At 44.9% G+C, this 15,732-nt stretch overlaps 1 protein-coding gene across 9 annotated transcripts in view; it reads right to left on the bottom strand.

The window, feature by feature from the left end:
* The window catches only part of DPP6 (dipeptidyl peptidase like 6), a 1,140,747-nt gene that overhangs the window by 160,910 nt on the left and 964,105 nt on the right, over nucleotides 1-15,732 (bottom strand). For all 9 annotated transcript variants that reach the window (XR_003306682.2, XM_026447005.2, XM_026447006.2 and 6 more), the window contains one exon: nucleotides 3,905-4,025. Coding sequence is in view for 8 of the 9 variants with exons in the window: in XM_026447005.2 (XP_026302790.1) it covers nucleotides 3,905-4,025 (121 nt within the window). In the remaining variant the exon portion in view is untranslated. The remainder of the gene's footprint in view (nucleotides 1-3,904; nucleotides 4,026-15,732) is intronic.

Here is a 15,732-nt window from a genome sequence, read left to right as displayed (position 1 = left end):
AAAAAAAAAAAAAAAAAAAAAAAACCTTAAGAAAGTTGTAGGACTCTATTAAGCTATCTTTAGTTTTATATTAAAATCAAAATTCTATGTAATTTTATGACATTTTCCCAGAAGCATAAAATGAAGATACGCATTTTGCTTATCAAAATCAGTTTGTGGCCACCATGAGCCAAAGGTCTCTCTTTAGAGAATCAGCAAGACAGACACACTGAGTTCACAGCCAGTGCTAAGTTCACAGCCAGTGCTGAGTTCACAGCCAGTGCTGAGCTCACATTCTGGCACACGGGTGACTGCTTCAGTAAACTGGAGCTTTTCCCACTTTGTGTGTTTAAAGCTTAGGTCAAGGGATGGAGACTCCCAGAAGCCTCTATGGCTGTCCACCTCTTCTCTTCCTCAGTCTCCAATATTTTGCAACGTCTAGTATGTTTAAGATCCTTTCTGGGAAACAAAACAAATCAATAAGGCATTTTTCTGCCAACAAGTTATGGACTGCAGTGGCTGTTTCCCACGTACACAGTTTATCTTCTTAGAACTAACATCTCCAAGCGAATGAGTCCCTCTGCAAATGCTTTAGGGTATTTTCATTCTAATCTCCCCCCATGGCTGAACTTTTTTAAAGGAAGAGTTTGGAATTGAAACAGTTAAGTCACAGAGTAGGCAAAAGCAATAATCAAAGTTCACTTTCCCATTATTAAAAAAGGAAGCAAGATTCCCCAGGGCTCCTGTGCTCTCAGCCTCAGAAATCTAAACATCAGCATATAAACCTTCCAGGGAACAACACTAAGTAGATTAAGCTGCCACATCAACTATGATTGATTTAAAATATTTAGGGCTCTGTTATCACATCAACACAATTTCATGTAAATGCCTTGAAGAAAAAAGTCCTTTCAATGGATTTGCTAAAGCAAAAGCTTAACGTGAATGGCAAAGCAATGAACTTTTTATTTTATTAAGAAGATACTAAAAAAGATATTTTAAATCTCCTGGTTATGGATTTTTTAGGGAGATTAGTCCCAGACAATGCCTAGGCTCCTGCAGCCAAAATTCTAGGGGCCCTTTCTCTTAGGGGCAGGGGATACACCTTGGGGTTATTATTTGCAATGATCTCTCTTGAATTTTTCAGGTCAGATAATTTCTGCTCTGTGGCAGAATGACCACCTGGGTAACATTGCCTTGATACCTATGCCTATTTTTCTTTTTTAAACATCTTTTTTTCCTTTGTGATAAAAATAGTACTAACAAATAATTACAATAATAGTAATAACTATATAATTATTATTTTTATTGTTATAAGAAACAACAGCAGCAACTGTCCCTTGCTGACCATGTCATATGCTGCACGCATTCCACTCAGTCTCACACAGTCCTCAGAAAGTGTAGTGTTTGGGACATTCTTCCCATGTACAGATGAGCATGTTGAGGTCCATGGAGTGGAAGACCCTTGTCATGTCCCGTGACTGGGCCAGGTCTCCACCCTGGGTCCCTGCAGCTCCACAGCCTTACTTTGAACCACTCATGTTCTGATCTCCAGTCCCTGGGTTCTCTTCCCTATCCAGATCTTGAGCCGATCTTATACCCAAGCAAAAGAGCTGTTAGTGGGATCTCAGATGTCAGGAAGCACACAGGACCTGGTTGTCTAGTTGCTCCTAGGTATAAGGCCTTTTCCTCCACACAAGGGCAGCATTCAAGGGGCTTTAGAGTCCTCATTGTCAATAGTCTACTGAGTCCAGGGGGCAGGCAAGCCCCAGAGGCTCAGGGATTGCACCCCGGGCAGAGGTGCAGCCCCTCCAGAGTTTCCCTTTGTGCTGCTGCCTGTGATTCTTCGGTGGAGCTGGGGACATCTTGGGACAAACCATTTCTAGGGCTGTATCTGCACAGAAGAGGCATAACTACAGCGGACTGTGTCCCCTCTTTCATTCCAGTGGCTTTTTCCGATGTGGCCAAGGACTCATGTGACAATCAAATCTCAGGGTTGATTCTCCTGGGGCTCAGAAGGAAACTGGACTCTTCAGCATGCTCTGAGCACTGGCAGCCACATCGCAATAAACATGGGGCCTCAAAGGTGACCACACAGGGGAGGCCAGCCTCATGTGGATGCTTGGGTTCCAGTAGGTCTGTTAGAGATGGGCTGCTTAGCCCCCAGGACCGTGGCAGTCTCCGGAAGACAGACTTAGGGAGAAAGCGCTTGGAAAGGGATTTGAAGGAATATTCTAGACTGATGACAATGGTCTACGTCTTGACTGGGGCTATATAGCATATACATTTGCCAAACTCATCAAACTGTCCTTATGATGTGCGTTTTATTGTGTACAAATTATACCTCCATTTACAAAAATTAAAAATCAAGTCATAGAACTTTATGGCTTCAGTGAAATTATGCTAGGAGGTAACACTAAGCTTGCATATCCATCTGCTTTATAATTTATGATGCATAAAGCCGCTAAAATGCAGAATACCAGCCTGAGACATGCACAGTACTGGGAGAAAGTGATACTGGCTTGAGAATGCACCCAGAATCTCCCTGACCCTCCCTTGACCCAGCCTAGCAGGGTGAGTTATTGCTGTGACCACATGGTCTCAGGCCAGGAGGCTGAGAAGAACTTGGGTTGTTCACCAGCCCCATGCTGGAAAGCATACGCTTACTCTAGCCACATGTGGAATTCTAAAAAGGTAATTATCCTGAACTTGAACAATGACCTTCCCCAATAAATATTCCTTACCCTTGTGTAAACTTGGCCAATTATTTAACCTCACCAGGCCTCATCTGTGAAATAGAACCTTGCTATGAACTGAATGACTGTGTCCCCCCAAATTCGTATGTTGAAACCCAAATCCCCAAGGTGATGGGGTTAGGAGGTGGCACTTTTGTAAGGTGATGAGGTCACGAGGGTGTTGCCCCTATGAATGGGATTCATGCCCTTATAAAGAGATAAAGAAATAAAAAAGATTCATGCCCTTACAAAGAGATAAAACGACCAGAGCTCTCTCTACTCTGCCAGGTGAGGACATAAGAAGACAGCCATGTGCAAGTGAGGAAGAGAGCCCTCACCAGACACTGGGTCTGCCAGCACCCTGATCTTGGACTTCCCAGGCTCCAGAGCTGTGAGAAATACATATTCATTGTTTAAGCTACCTCGTCTGTGGAATCTTGTTACACCTTGTTACAGCAGCCTGAACAAACTAAGACAGGGGGTGGAATGAAGTAACAGAAAACAAAGTGCTTCCAGCAGTGCCTGGCAGCTAATAGCAATCAATACCTGGTTGTTATTGTTATGATGAAGGGTCATGAGCATGGAGACAGGTTATCAAAGTTTAAGAAGAGAGCTTCCCCCTCTGATTTCTAGTTATTTAATAATGTATACAGCACGACTCTTCTGGCGCAAAAGGCAAACCAGGGGTAGAAAATGTCCAGCAAGTTGGAGGCGCTCTCAGCAGCAAGTTACTCTGATGATTTATTTGGAAAGACGTAACTCATTCCTTCTTTTCCAACTGTCCCCTTCCCAAGGCAAACAAGGCACTTATGTCTTGGAGAGGGGTAGACACATGCGCATTTGCAGTCCCTGAGCATTCCTGGAAGTCACCTCCTGATATAATACATCTCCCATTAATGAGCCTCCTGCCCTTCCGGGACGAATTGCAGGGCCCTGCAAAGTCCAAAGCCAGCATACCTGCCCCAGGTGAGTGCGCAATACTGCAGGCCCCTGACAACAGCCTGATGCTGTTCCCTGATGCTGATCAGAGTGATCCTAAAAGCTCCAACAAAATCTTTTAAATTTTGCAGAACCACAAGAAACTGGAGTTTAATTTACAGTTAAAGTCAAAGAAAAAAGAAAAAGAACCCAACTCCAATGTAGCAGCAGCAGCAACCACAAATCTTGCTTTTTTCTCTCCTTGCGCATCTTACCTTCATACAGCCAGTCACTGAGGCCATTGTAAATCACACCTTCCTTCCCAGTGGAGACCACGCGGATGGCCTGTTTCCCGACATGTGCACAGTAGTAGATATTGTTTTCAAAAATAAATATCTGATTTGAAAAGAGAGAAAAAAAAAGCATACTATTAAGCAAGGAAGTGGTTATAAATAGGTGGTTCTTAAAAAATCTGAAAGCATCAACCCAGTTTTCATTTTCCTTTTGTACTTATTAGATAGAACAAAGGCAGTCTCAAAATTCTTAGAGGTCTACACACCTCCAACAGAATATATCTGTAAGGATTAATCAGAGGCTGAAATTCCACATTCTTCACCCAATGTTATCACTTACCATGACTGGACAATTTGTAGTCTGATACTTCTAGCTATTTAAAATCTGATATGGTTTGGATTTGTGTCCCCATCCAAATCTCATGTCGAATTGTAATTTCCAATGTTGGAGGCCGAGCCTGGTAGGAGGTGACTGGATCATGGGGGCAGATTTCTCCCTTGCTGTTCTCATGATAGTGAGGGAGTTCTCATGAGATACGGTTGTTTAAAAGTGTGTAGCCCCTCCCCCTGTGCTCTTTTCCTCCTTCTCCAGTTATTTAAGTTGTGCCTGCTTCCCTTCACCTTCTGCCATGATTGAAAGTTTCCTGAGGCCTCCCCAACCATGCTTTCTGTATAGCCTGCAGAATCATGAGTCAATTAAACCCCCTTTTAAAATAAATTACCCAGTCTCAAGTAGGTCTTTATAGCAATGTGACAACGAACTACTACAGAAAATTGATACTGAGAATGGGACATTCTTACAAAGATACCTGAAAATGTGGAAGTGACTCTAGAACTTGGTAACAGGCAGAGGTTGGAACAGTTTGGAGGACTCAGAAGAAGACAGAAAGATGAGGGAAAGTTTGAAACTTCCTAGAGAATTGTTGGGTGGTTGTGACCAAAATGCTGATAGTAATATAGCCATTGAAGTCCAGGCTGAGGTGGTAAAAGGAGATAAGGAACTTACTAAGAATGGCAGCCAAGGTCACTTTTGTTATGCATGAGCAAATAGATGATTGGAAACTGGAATTTATATTTAAAAAGGGAAGCCAAGCATAAAAGTTTGGAAAATTTGCAGCCTGACTATGTGGTAGAAAAGAAAAACTCGTTTTCTAGGGAGGAATTCAAGCCAGCTACAGAAATTTGCATAAATAAAAAGGAACCATGTGTTAATCACTAAGAGAATAGGGAAAATGCCTCCAAGGCATTTCAGAGACCTTTGAGGCAGCCCCTCCCATCACATGCCTGGAGGCTTAGGAGGAAACAATGGTTTCATGGGCCAGGCTCAGGGCCCCACTTCTCTGTGCAGCCTTGGTGCCCTGCATTGTGCCCACACCAGCTCCAGCCATGGCTAAAAGCGGCCAAGGTACAGCTCAGGCTGTTACTTCAGAGGGTGCAAGCCCCAAGCCTTGGTAGCTTCCACTTGAGTTAAGCATGTGGGTGTGCAGAGTGTGAGAGTTGAGGTTTGGGAGCCTCCACCCAGATTTCAGGATGTATGAAATGCCTGGATGTCCAGGCAGAAGTCTGTTGCGGGGTGAAACCCTCATGGAGATCCTCTACTGGGGGCAGTGCAGAGGGGAAATGTAGGGTTGGAGTCTTCACACAAGAGACCCCACTGGGGCACTGCCTAGTGGAGCTGTGAGAAGAGGACCACTGTATTCCAGACCCTAGGATGGTAGATCCACTGACAGCTTGCAGCATGCATCTGTAAAAGCCCCAGGCACTCAATGTCACCCTGTGAAAGCAGCCAAGGAAGCTGAACCCTGCAGAGCTACAGGGCAGAGTGGCCCAAGACCATGGGAGCCCACTGTTGTATCAGTGTGCAGTGGATATGAGTCATGGAGTAAACGGAGATCATTTTGGAGCTTTAAGATCTAATGACTGCCATGCTGTGTTTCAGACTTGCATGTGACCTGCAGCTCCTTTGTTTTGGCCAATTTCTCCCATTTGGAATGGGAGCATTTACCCAATGCCTGTGTCCTCATTGTATTTTGGAAGTAACTATCTTGCTTTTGATTTTACAGGCTTATAGGCAGAAAAAACTTGCCTTGCCTCATATGAGACTTTGGACTTGGACTTTTGGGTTAATGCTGGAATGAGTTAAGACTTTGGGGGATTCTTGGGAAGTCATGATTGTATTTTGAAATGTCAGAAGGACAGGAGATCTGGGAGGGCACAGGAGTGGAATGATATCGTTTGGATGTGTGTCCCCACCCAAATCTCATGTCAAATTGTAATCCCCAATATTGGAGGTGGGGCCTGGTGGGAGGTGACTGGATCATGGGGGTAGATTCCCCCTTGCTCTTCTCATCATAGTGAGTGAATTCTCATGAGATCTGGCTATTTAAAAGTGTATAGCACCTCCCCCTTCACTCTCTTTCTCTTGCTCCCCCATGTAAGATGTGCCTGCTTCCCCTCTACAATGATTAAAAGTTTTCTGAGGCCTCTGCAGCCATGCTTCCTGTACAGCAGAACAGTGTGTCAATTAAACCTCTTTTCTTTATAAATTATCCAGTCTTGGGTAGTTCTTTATAGCAATGTAAGAATAGACTAATACAATATCAAATTGGATTACTTTTGCAATCCAATTTTTCCTAGCAATTAAGATTGATGGGCTGGGACACTGTAGATCTGGGTTTTATTCATTCAACAACATTCATTAAAAATTATTCAGTGAGCACCTACTCTGCAGTCAGGGAGGATCACAGTGGTAAATAGGCAAGAACTCCAAATGTGCCATTATTCTACTTACAATCTGTAAAGAGGTTGGACTCTAAGCAGGACAATGGTCTGATTGGAAAAATGTGGAGTTCTGCAAACACAAAACAGAGCTGCCTAACTCAGGCAAAGGGCAGGCAAGGCTTTCCTCAGAATGTTATTGAAAAAAATTTACTATTGTGATAAAATATACATTACATACAATTTGCCATTTTAACCATTTTAAGTGTCCAGTTCAGTGAATTAAGTATGCTCATATTTTTGTGCAACCATCACCACCATCCATCTCCAGAACCTTTCCCTCTTCCCAGACTGAAACTCTGTCCCCGTTAAATACTATTGTAACTCCCCGTCCCTCCAGCCCCTGGCACCCCTACTCTACTTCCTGTCTCTAGGAGTCTGACAACTCCAGGGACATCATACAAGTGGAATCATGCAGGAGGGGCAAGAGAGGATACTCAGGAGGCCAGGAGCCAGCTCCTGGAGGGTCTGGAAGCCACACTCAGGTGTCCCAAAGGCAATGGGAAGCCCTGCAAGAGGTATGAGTTGGAGGCAACGTGTTTACACTCGAGTCTCCTGAAGATGAGTATGGAGGCAGATGGTGTGGCGAAGAGAAGGGAGCCAGGCTGCAAATGGGAGGAGCCTGTTGCTATCATCTGAGGAGCACTAACCGTGGAGATGGAGGAGGATCAGCCATTGAGACTATGAGAAGAACCCATTGACCATGGGAAGTGACCTGAGGTCTGGGGTGAAATTTTGGGATGAGGCAAAGCTGCTCTCAAACTGATCTCTTGGGCCACTGGGTGATAGAGAACCATCTGCAGAGTTGGGGTACACTAGAAGATATTATAATTCTGACCTCAGGCAAGTCACCCCCTCTCTGGGGATGAGGGGGAGATGGTTTCTGTTGGTGGTCCTCAGATTTTGATGCATATACATGGCCTGGGGAGCATTTGAAAAACCTAATGCACAATCCACCAGCCCAACCCAAAGTCAGAATCTCCAGGAATGGAATCCAGGCATCAGCGTTTTTAAGAAACATCCCAGGTGATTACAATATGCAGCTAAATTTGAGAACCTGTGGCCCAAGAACCACCTCATGTCTCCTGAAGCTCCTAAGCTATAAATTGTCCTACACAATGTATCCTCTGGTGCATGGATCAATTCTGCCCTGGGTTTTCTGTCTCTAAACTCTCTGCCCACATCCCTATGGGTACCTCACAACCTGATGCAGCCCAGACTGCAAATACCCAGTGTCTACAGAAATCGGGCATGCAGACCAAGAGTGGGGATCAAACCACCTGTTTTCTTTCAAGAAATTCTAGGAAAAATATTGCAGTGTCATTTAAGAGACTATGGAGAGAAGGTATTTTGCATAATACAGGAAATGGCACGAATATGGAATGTTTTTTACTGAAAATATGAAAAAGGCAGTTTCCCTAGATTGTTCCCACGGAGGGATGGATCTGAAAGCAGCGACAAGTATTCGTTTTCTGCTCAGCCCTCCTGGCTCTTCAAGGATTCATTTCAGCCAGAAATGAGATGGAAAACTTCCAGAAACAAGTATACATCCTAATTTAATTTCAGCAGCTGTTCTTATGAGTTTGCCTAAGGGTAAGATGTATTACTAAGTTTCAGCTTTTTTTTTTTTTTTTAAATAAATGTGTTGTAAGCCTACAGTGGATTTTTGAATCAAATCAGACTATAGCCAATTATTATTTTCAGTTAGTAAAGTTTGCTATGATGGATATTAAATCCTTTTTTTTTTTTTTTTTTTTTTGCTTTGGTTTTATTTCTAATGGAAGGAAAATGAAAGAACAAGCTATAAAGAAGAGTGTATCTTGCTTTGAAAATCTTTCACGTTTTCCTTTTTTTTTTGAGACAGACAGACTCGCTCTGTCACCCAGACTGGAGTGCAGTGGCTCAATCTCAGCTCACTGTAAACCTGTTTCCTGGGCTCAAGCAATCCTCCCACTGACCCTCCCGGGTAGCTGAGATTATAGGTGCCAGCCACCACTCCTGTCTAATTTTTGTATTTTTTGTAGATGGGGTTTTGCCATGTTGCCCAGGCTGGTCTCAAACTCACTTGAGGCATTGAGCTCAAGTGATCCACCCACCTCAGCCCCCCAAAGTGCTGGGATTACAGGCATAAGTCACTGTGCCTCACATTCTCCTTTTGATATTCAGATTAAGATATCTGAGGAAAAGATGATGGAAGGCATCAAGTTCTGCCTGTGGTTTTGCGATGCTAACCCCCAGGAGGCTGAGAAATCCTGGGTGCTGAGATCAAATACTGGGGTGAGTGCATGAATTTTTACTTTTTATCCACCACGTGCACGGCTGGCAGAGCGTTCAGGCTCCTCTGAGTTCCTGAGATTCTTGTTCCTAAAGGGGCTTGAAGCCTCCCTAGGTGTGGCCTTCACTGTCTGGATTAGTCCACGCACCATCCCCGTGGCCTCACTCCACCCACCTGGAGCCACTCACAACCGTGGGTCGCCCTCACTCAACTCCCTGCCTCCTGCTGCCACCCCCGATTTATCTCATACGTCGCAGTCCAGATTTGTCTTTACTGAAACACGATTTGTCTCATGCATTTTTTAAAAATCTGAAATAACTTTCTGCTCACTTCAGAATAAAGTTTAAACCTCTAGTCTGCAACCCAAATCCCTCCACAATCAAGATGTGACTTTCAGGCCCGCAGAAGTCATTGAGGTCCCATGATGCAGGGTTAGGGACGTCATTGGCCCTAAGGAGTTCCCATTCACAGTGAGAATCTGGATGTACTCAGCTCAGTGTGCTCCGGGCTACACGATGGTGTCTACACCGCATGCTGGGAGCACAGAGGATGTGCTGCATGGCCTGGGCCAGCTGCCGGACTGTTTTGTACCTCAGTTTCTCCATTTGGCAGCAGGGATAATAACGAAACCTCATCTTTTGTCATTGTTTTTGGAAGACAGAGTCTTTCTCTGTTGTGCAGGCTGGAGTGCAGTGGTGTGATCATAGCTCACTGCAGCCTCAACCTGCTGGGCTCAAGCAATCCTCCTGCCTCAGCCTCCCAGGTAGCTGGGACCACAGGCACACACCACCACACCCAGGTATTTTTTTTTTTTTTTTTGGCCAAGATGGGGTCTCACTATGTTGCCTAGGCTGGTCTTGAACCCCTGGCCTCAAGTGATCCTCCAGCCTTGGTTTCACAAGTGTTGGGATTAGAGGTGTGAGCCACTGCACGTGGCCAATAGAACCTAATCTTAAATGGATGTAAAGAGCAAGTGAGTCAACCAACTCAAAGTATGTAAAACAGTGCCTGGCCTGAAGGAAATGCTCAATCACATCTGTTGTTGTTACTGTCTCCTTTATAAAAAAATCCATTCTCTCTGAAGGGGTTAGAAGAGGCTTCACAGGAGGTATCATCTGAGCTAGAATGTTAAGGATTAATGCTTTCAATTATGATCAGGTCTAGCTTATCTATTTCTTTTTTCTTTTTTTCTTTTCTTTTTTATGCTTTTGGTGTCACGGCTAAAAATCCACTGCCCAATCCATGGTCATGAACATTTCCCTTATGCTTCTATGCTTTTTACAGTTTTCACATGTATTTCGGTCTTTGATCTATTTTGGGTGAAGTTTTGTGTATGTTGGGCAGACACTTCTAAAACGCTTTACAAGCATTAACTCACTTAATCTTTAAAAATAACCCTATGGGGCAGGTACTATCATTCCTGCTTTGTAGATGAAGACACAGGAGCATACAGCTGTTAAGTAACTTGCCCAGCAGTTGGTGGGTCAGGGGTGCGGCTGGGATTGAAACCCAGTTGTACGAGGCAGTTAAATGCCTTGCCCAAAGTCAGCAGTTAACAGAAGGAGCTAGGATTGGACCTTATGCAGCAGGTTCCAGAACTTGTGGTCTCGTGACTATGGCACGTTGCATCTTGACCACAACTTGCTAAATAAATGAAAGGTGTGATTTTTTAAACAAAAATGCACCAGACCATCAACAACTCTGATCACAATGCCACCTCTCACATTCTCTTCTTCACTCAGAAGGAACCTGATGCCAGAAGCTCACACTCATGAGACCCACACAGAACTAGGTGGGGACAGAAGAATGTCTCCCTGTCATTGTCACAGCATGTCTCCAGCAGACACGGCAGCTGTGGCAGCAGCTGGCCCCATTCTGCCCTCTTCTCAAGGCTTATTCAGGAAAATCCTCTTGCCGGGAGCTTTGTCGTCAGCTGCCCAGTGACTGTGGGTCCACATTGGCAGGAGGCCCTTCTTACCGAGAGATCCACCAGTCAAGGAACCTGTTGGCTGACTCAGCACTTACATTCCGTTCTGGTGAAGGGGCTGCCCACCTCTTTTTCAGGATGGCCTTTGCCCTGTGGGCACTCAGCCAGTACCTGCATCTGCAATGGATTCTGTGGCCTCAACCCAACTGTGGCACCGGGGCCCTGCAGCTGGAGATGCTGTTGAAACACCCGAGCCCAGTGTCCACTGGAAGCCCCGTCCTGCTGCAGCTGGGGGACCCTGTTATCCTGGAGTGGAGCACGTGCTCTCTGCTGTCAGACCTCGGTCCCTTCGTCCAGAAAACTTTTACAAGGTAAATGCTCAGGTTTCCAAAACATGCTGAGATGTACATAAGGCCCAGGAGAATGATGGCGTCTGCTTCGTGGTCCTCACGTGGGACTGTCCAGCCCCCACTAGTAAGCAATGGGGACACTCACAGGCTTTTGCAGGACAGGCAAGGCCACTGTCTCCACTTCCTCCATGCTGCCCTGGCCCTGGCGCCCCGCCCGGAAGTTCTGCCTGCCGGTGCCTCCTCTCCTGGGCACGGCACAGGTGTGTTCTCTCCTCAGTCCGTTAATTCACTCTTCTCCTCACCCAAATGCTCTGTTTCCCTCGGCACCTGTCCAGATCCTACACCCCTGTAAGCCTCTGCTCAGCTCCCAACCTTCCAGCGGGAAGGCTCAACAATCTGCCCATCACAGACCTTCTGTACTCGTGCTGTACTCCCTCCTCACCAACAGAACAGATCCTACAGGCCGAGAGGTTGTGGGAAGCAGATGCAGGAGCTCGGGGGAGAGGATAAGAGAGGTCGGACGTGGGCGCAGGCTGAGGCCTGCTCTCCAGTCTGGTCCCTGGCACCCCCTGAAGCCTCCAGACAGAGACCTTCATGTTGATGCTGAAGCAATGTCCAATGAAGCACAAGCAAGCTCTTTTCAGAGCAACGACAATTGGCCCAGCCTTGGAAGACTCCATTTCCCATTTCTGCTGAACACTAGGCTCCAGCAGCTGACGGGGACAGTGACCTGCAGAGAAGCAGCAGCGACTCCAGGCCAAGGGAGGCAGGGGAACATCCTGCCGGGTACCTGGCCTCCACGGAGGGCCCTGTCCAATGCCTGCTGGAAGCCGACTGTGCAGAGACTTGACCCTTTACAAATATTAGTAGCCTCTGCAGACCTCACCAGTAGAGTTTATGAGACTAGGGTCCACACGTCATTTTTCCTTTGTGTTCCAACCTTCCTTCCTTCCAACCCCATGGCCACATTACTTCTGTATATCTTTAATTTCATACAGACTTGAAGGATGCAAGTTTTGCTGGCTTCCCGGCCAATACAGCCCACTTTGGAGCCCCCAGATCCCAGCCTAACATCACTGCTCTGGAGAGGCTGGGATGTAACCAAGACAACCCCTGCATAAATAAGATCCATGTGTACGAAGCCCATCACTCACCCAAACACGCCACCACGTAGCCTCTGTACTCGAGTTTGAAGAACAAGAGAGGAGGAGTCTTAAGTGATGAGAGAAGGCTGTCACTCTCTAATTCACAACCAAAAAAGAAAACATATGGAAAGCAGAATATCTGGAATTTTTGAAAGAGCAATGGGGCAAAACCTAGTAAGTCCCGAGATGTTCAGACACAAGAGTGGTGCTCCTGAGCAGTGGGGGGATGAATAGTTTCCTGGATGTGACTCAAAGGCAGAGAGATAAAGATCTTAAAGAAAAGGAAGACTCACTTTGGGAGGCTGAGGCAGGTGGATCACCTGAGGTCAGAGGTTTGAGACCAGTGTGGCCAACATGGTGAAACCCTGTCTCTACTAAAAATATAAAAATTAGCCAGGCGTGGTGGTGGGTGCCTGTAATCCCAGCTACTCAGGAGGCTAAGGCAGGAAAATCGCTTGAATCCGGGAGGTGGAGGTTGCAGTGAGCTGAGATCACGCCATTGCACTCCAGGCTGGGTGACAGGAGCAAAACTCGGTCTCAAAAAAAAAAAAAAAAAAAAAAAAATTATAAAAGGGAGGAGGAAATCTAACATCCAAGCGAGCCAGCTTTAAAGAGGCCCTCACTGTGGGTTCCACAGTAACTAAAGATGGTGGGGTGTGGGAGTAGAACAGAGACAAAAACTCAGAGCAAAGGGCTGAACTTTTAAAATTTTCATTTAGAAGTTTTATTCAAAATAATCTTGATACGAAGAATGAAATTAGACCCCAATTTCTCACCACTGAAAAAAATCAACTGAAAATGGTTTAAAGACTTAGCCATAAGACCCAATGTTATAAAACAAGAAGAAGAAAGCACAGTGGAAATACTTCGTGGCATTAGTCTGGGCAAGGATTTTATAGAAAAGAACTCAAAGGCACAGGCACAAACACAAAAATAGAAAAAGGCGATTACAGTAAACTAAAAAGCTTCTGCACAGCAAAAGAAATGATCGACAGAGTGAAGAGACTGCCTGCAGAATGGGAGGAAATATCTACAAATGATGCATCTGACAAGGGGTTGGTATCTAATACATGAGGAACTCAAACAACTTGATAGCAAAAACCGAATCATTTGATTAAAAAATGGGCAAAAGAACTGAATAGACACTTCCCAAAAGAAGACATACAGATGGCAAACAGGTCTAGGAGAAAATCTTCAACATCACTAATCATCAGAGAAATGCAAATGAAAACGACAATGAGAAACCATCTCACCCCCATTAGAATGGCTGTTATCAGAAAGACAAAAATTAACAAATGCTGGTGAGGATATGGATAAGGGGGACATTTTATACACTGTTGGTGGAAATGTAAATTAGTACAACCATTATGGAACCCAGTATGGAGGTTCCTCAAAAAAGGAAAAATAGAGCTACTGTATGATCCAGCAACCATATGGTTGTATACTGGGTAGACATCCAAAGCAAATGAAATCAGTACACTGAGATACGTGCACTTCCATGTTCACTGCAGCACTATTCACAGTAGGCAAGCCATGGAATCACCCCAAGTGTCCATTAATGGATGAATGAATGTAGAAAATGCGGTATACATATATACAAGGAAATAGTATTTAGCCAAAGGAAAGAATGAAATCCTGTCATTTACAGCAACATGGATGAACCTAGAGGACACTAGGTTAAGTGAAATAAGCCAGGTACAAAAAACCAAATATCACATAGTCTCACTCATACGTGGCATCTAAAACGTTGCTCTCATAGAAGTAGAGAGTAGAGTGGTACTGGGAAAGTGTGTGTGTGTGTGTGTGTGTTTGTGTGCAGGTGGGTAATGGGGAGAGACTGGTCAATGTTACAATGAGGTAGAAGGAATAAGTCCTAGTATTCCATTACACAGTTGGGTGATAATGGCTAACAATAATATATTGTCTATTCAAAATATCTAGAAGAGAAGATTTTGGGTGTTCTCACCACAAATAAATGATAAATGTTCGAGCTGATGAATCTGCTAATTACTGTAATTTGATAATTACACATTGTATACATGTATTGAAAAATCACACTCATTCAGGTGTGGTGGCTCACACCTGTAATCCCAGCACTTTGGGAGGACGATGCTGGCAGATCATGAGGTCAGGAGTTCTGACCAGGTTGGTCAAGACCAGCCTGACCAACATGGAGAAACTCCGTCTCTACTAAAAATACAAAATTAGCCATGCATGGTGGTACACGCCTGTAATCCCAGTTACTTGGGAGGCTGAGGCAGAAGAATCGCTTAAACCTGGGAGGTGGAGGTTGCAGTGAGCTGAGATCTCACTACTGCACTCCAGCCTGGGCAACAGAGCAAGACTCTGTCTCAAACAACAACAACAACAAACAAACAAACAAACAAAAATCACACCGTACCACATTAAATAAGTACAATTATTGTGTCATCTAAAAGGAAAATAAAATTTTTAAAATGGCATAATATATTGGACTATCTTGAAAACCAGTTTGGGCTATTTGGGAGAAAAAAAAAAACATGCTCTCTTTTTGAGTAAATTCTATGTCTGGAACCAACTAACCCATGCATCTGTTTACCTGACATTTGTTGATCATTAAAGATACATTTGATCAGGCATGCACCTGCTCTCCTACATCCAGGAGCAGCATATACTACAAGGGGGCAGTAAACTATAGCCGGGGGTGAAGGGGGAAGGCTTTCAAGGAGGGGCCTGGAGAACTCATTCGGTGTGCATGGGGGAGAGTTGAAGGGAGAACTCTTCAGATGTCAGCATCCATGTGTGGAAAGGCTCGCGGATCTGATGCATTTAGGGGACTACAAGTAGGTTGGAAGAGTTGTAAAACAGTAAGTGGGTAGGGATGCAGGGTGGTAAAAGACACAGCAAGAGTGGGGGACAGGTCAGGCTATGGGAAGCTTTCTGTTCCAGGGGAGTTGGGGCTTCATTTTCTTCATGATAGGTGAACTTGGAAAGCAAAGTCATAGAAGAGCCAGATAATCAGATTTTCATTTCAGAAATATCACCAGGATGGCTGAGGGGAGATGGGAGGCAGAAGGCTGGAGGTGGGGAGGCCTAAGAAATAGTGAAAGCACAAACTACTAAAATGAGATCTAAAAGAAGACGGATTTGAAAAAAAGTAGGAGTCAGAATCTACAGGGTGTGGGTGTGTGGCGGGAACAAGAAGGAAATATGATTTCTCATCCTCGCACCTAGGTGACAGAGTATATGGGTTACTAAGAATTAAGATGGGAAATGAAGAAGGAAGAGAAGGTTTGGAGAAGGAAGTCAGAGTGGGGTTTGCGCAGGATGACTGTGAGATGCCTCTGAGACTTCCA

This window comes from Piliocolobus tephrosceles, chromosome 8 (assembly GCF_002776525.5).
Source record: "Piliocolobus tephrosceles isolate RC106 chromosome 8, ASM277652v3, whole genome shotgun sequence".
Lineage (NCBI taxonomy): Eukaryota > Metazoa > Chordata > Mammalia > Primates > Cercopithecidae > Piliocolobus > Piliocolobus tephrosceles.
This window is presented reverse-complemented; position numbering and strand designations above follow the sequence as displayed.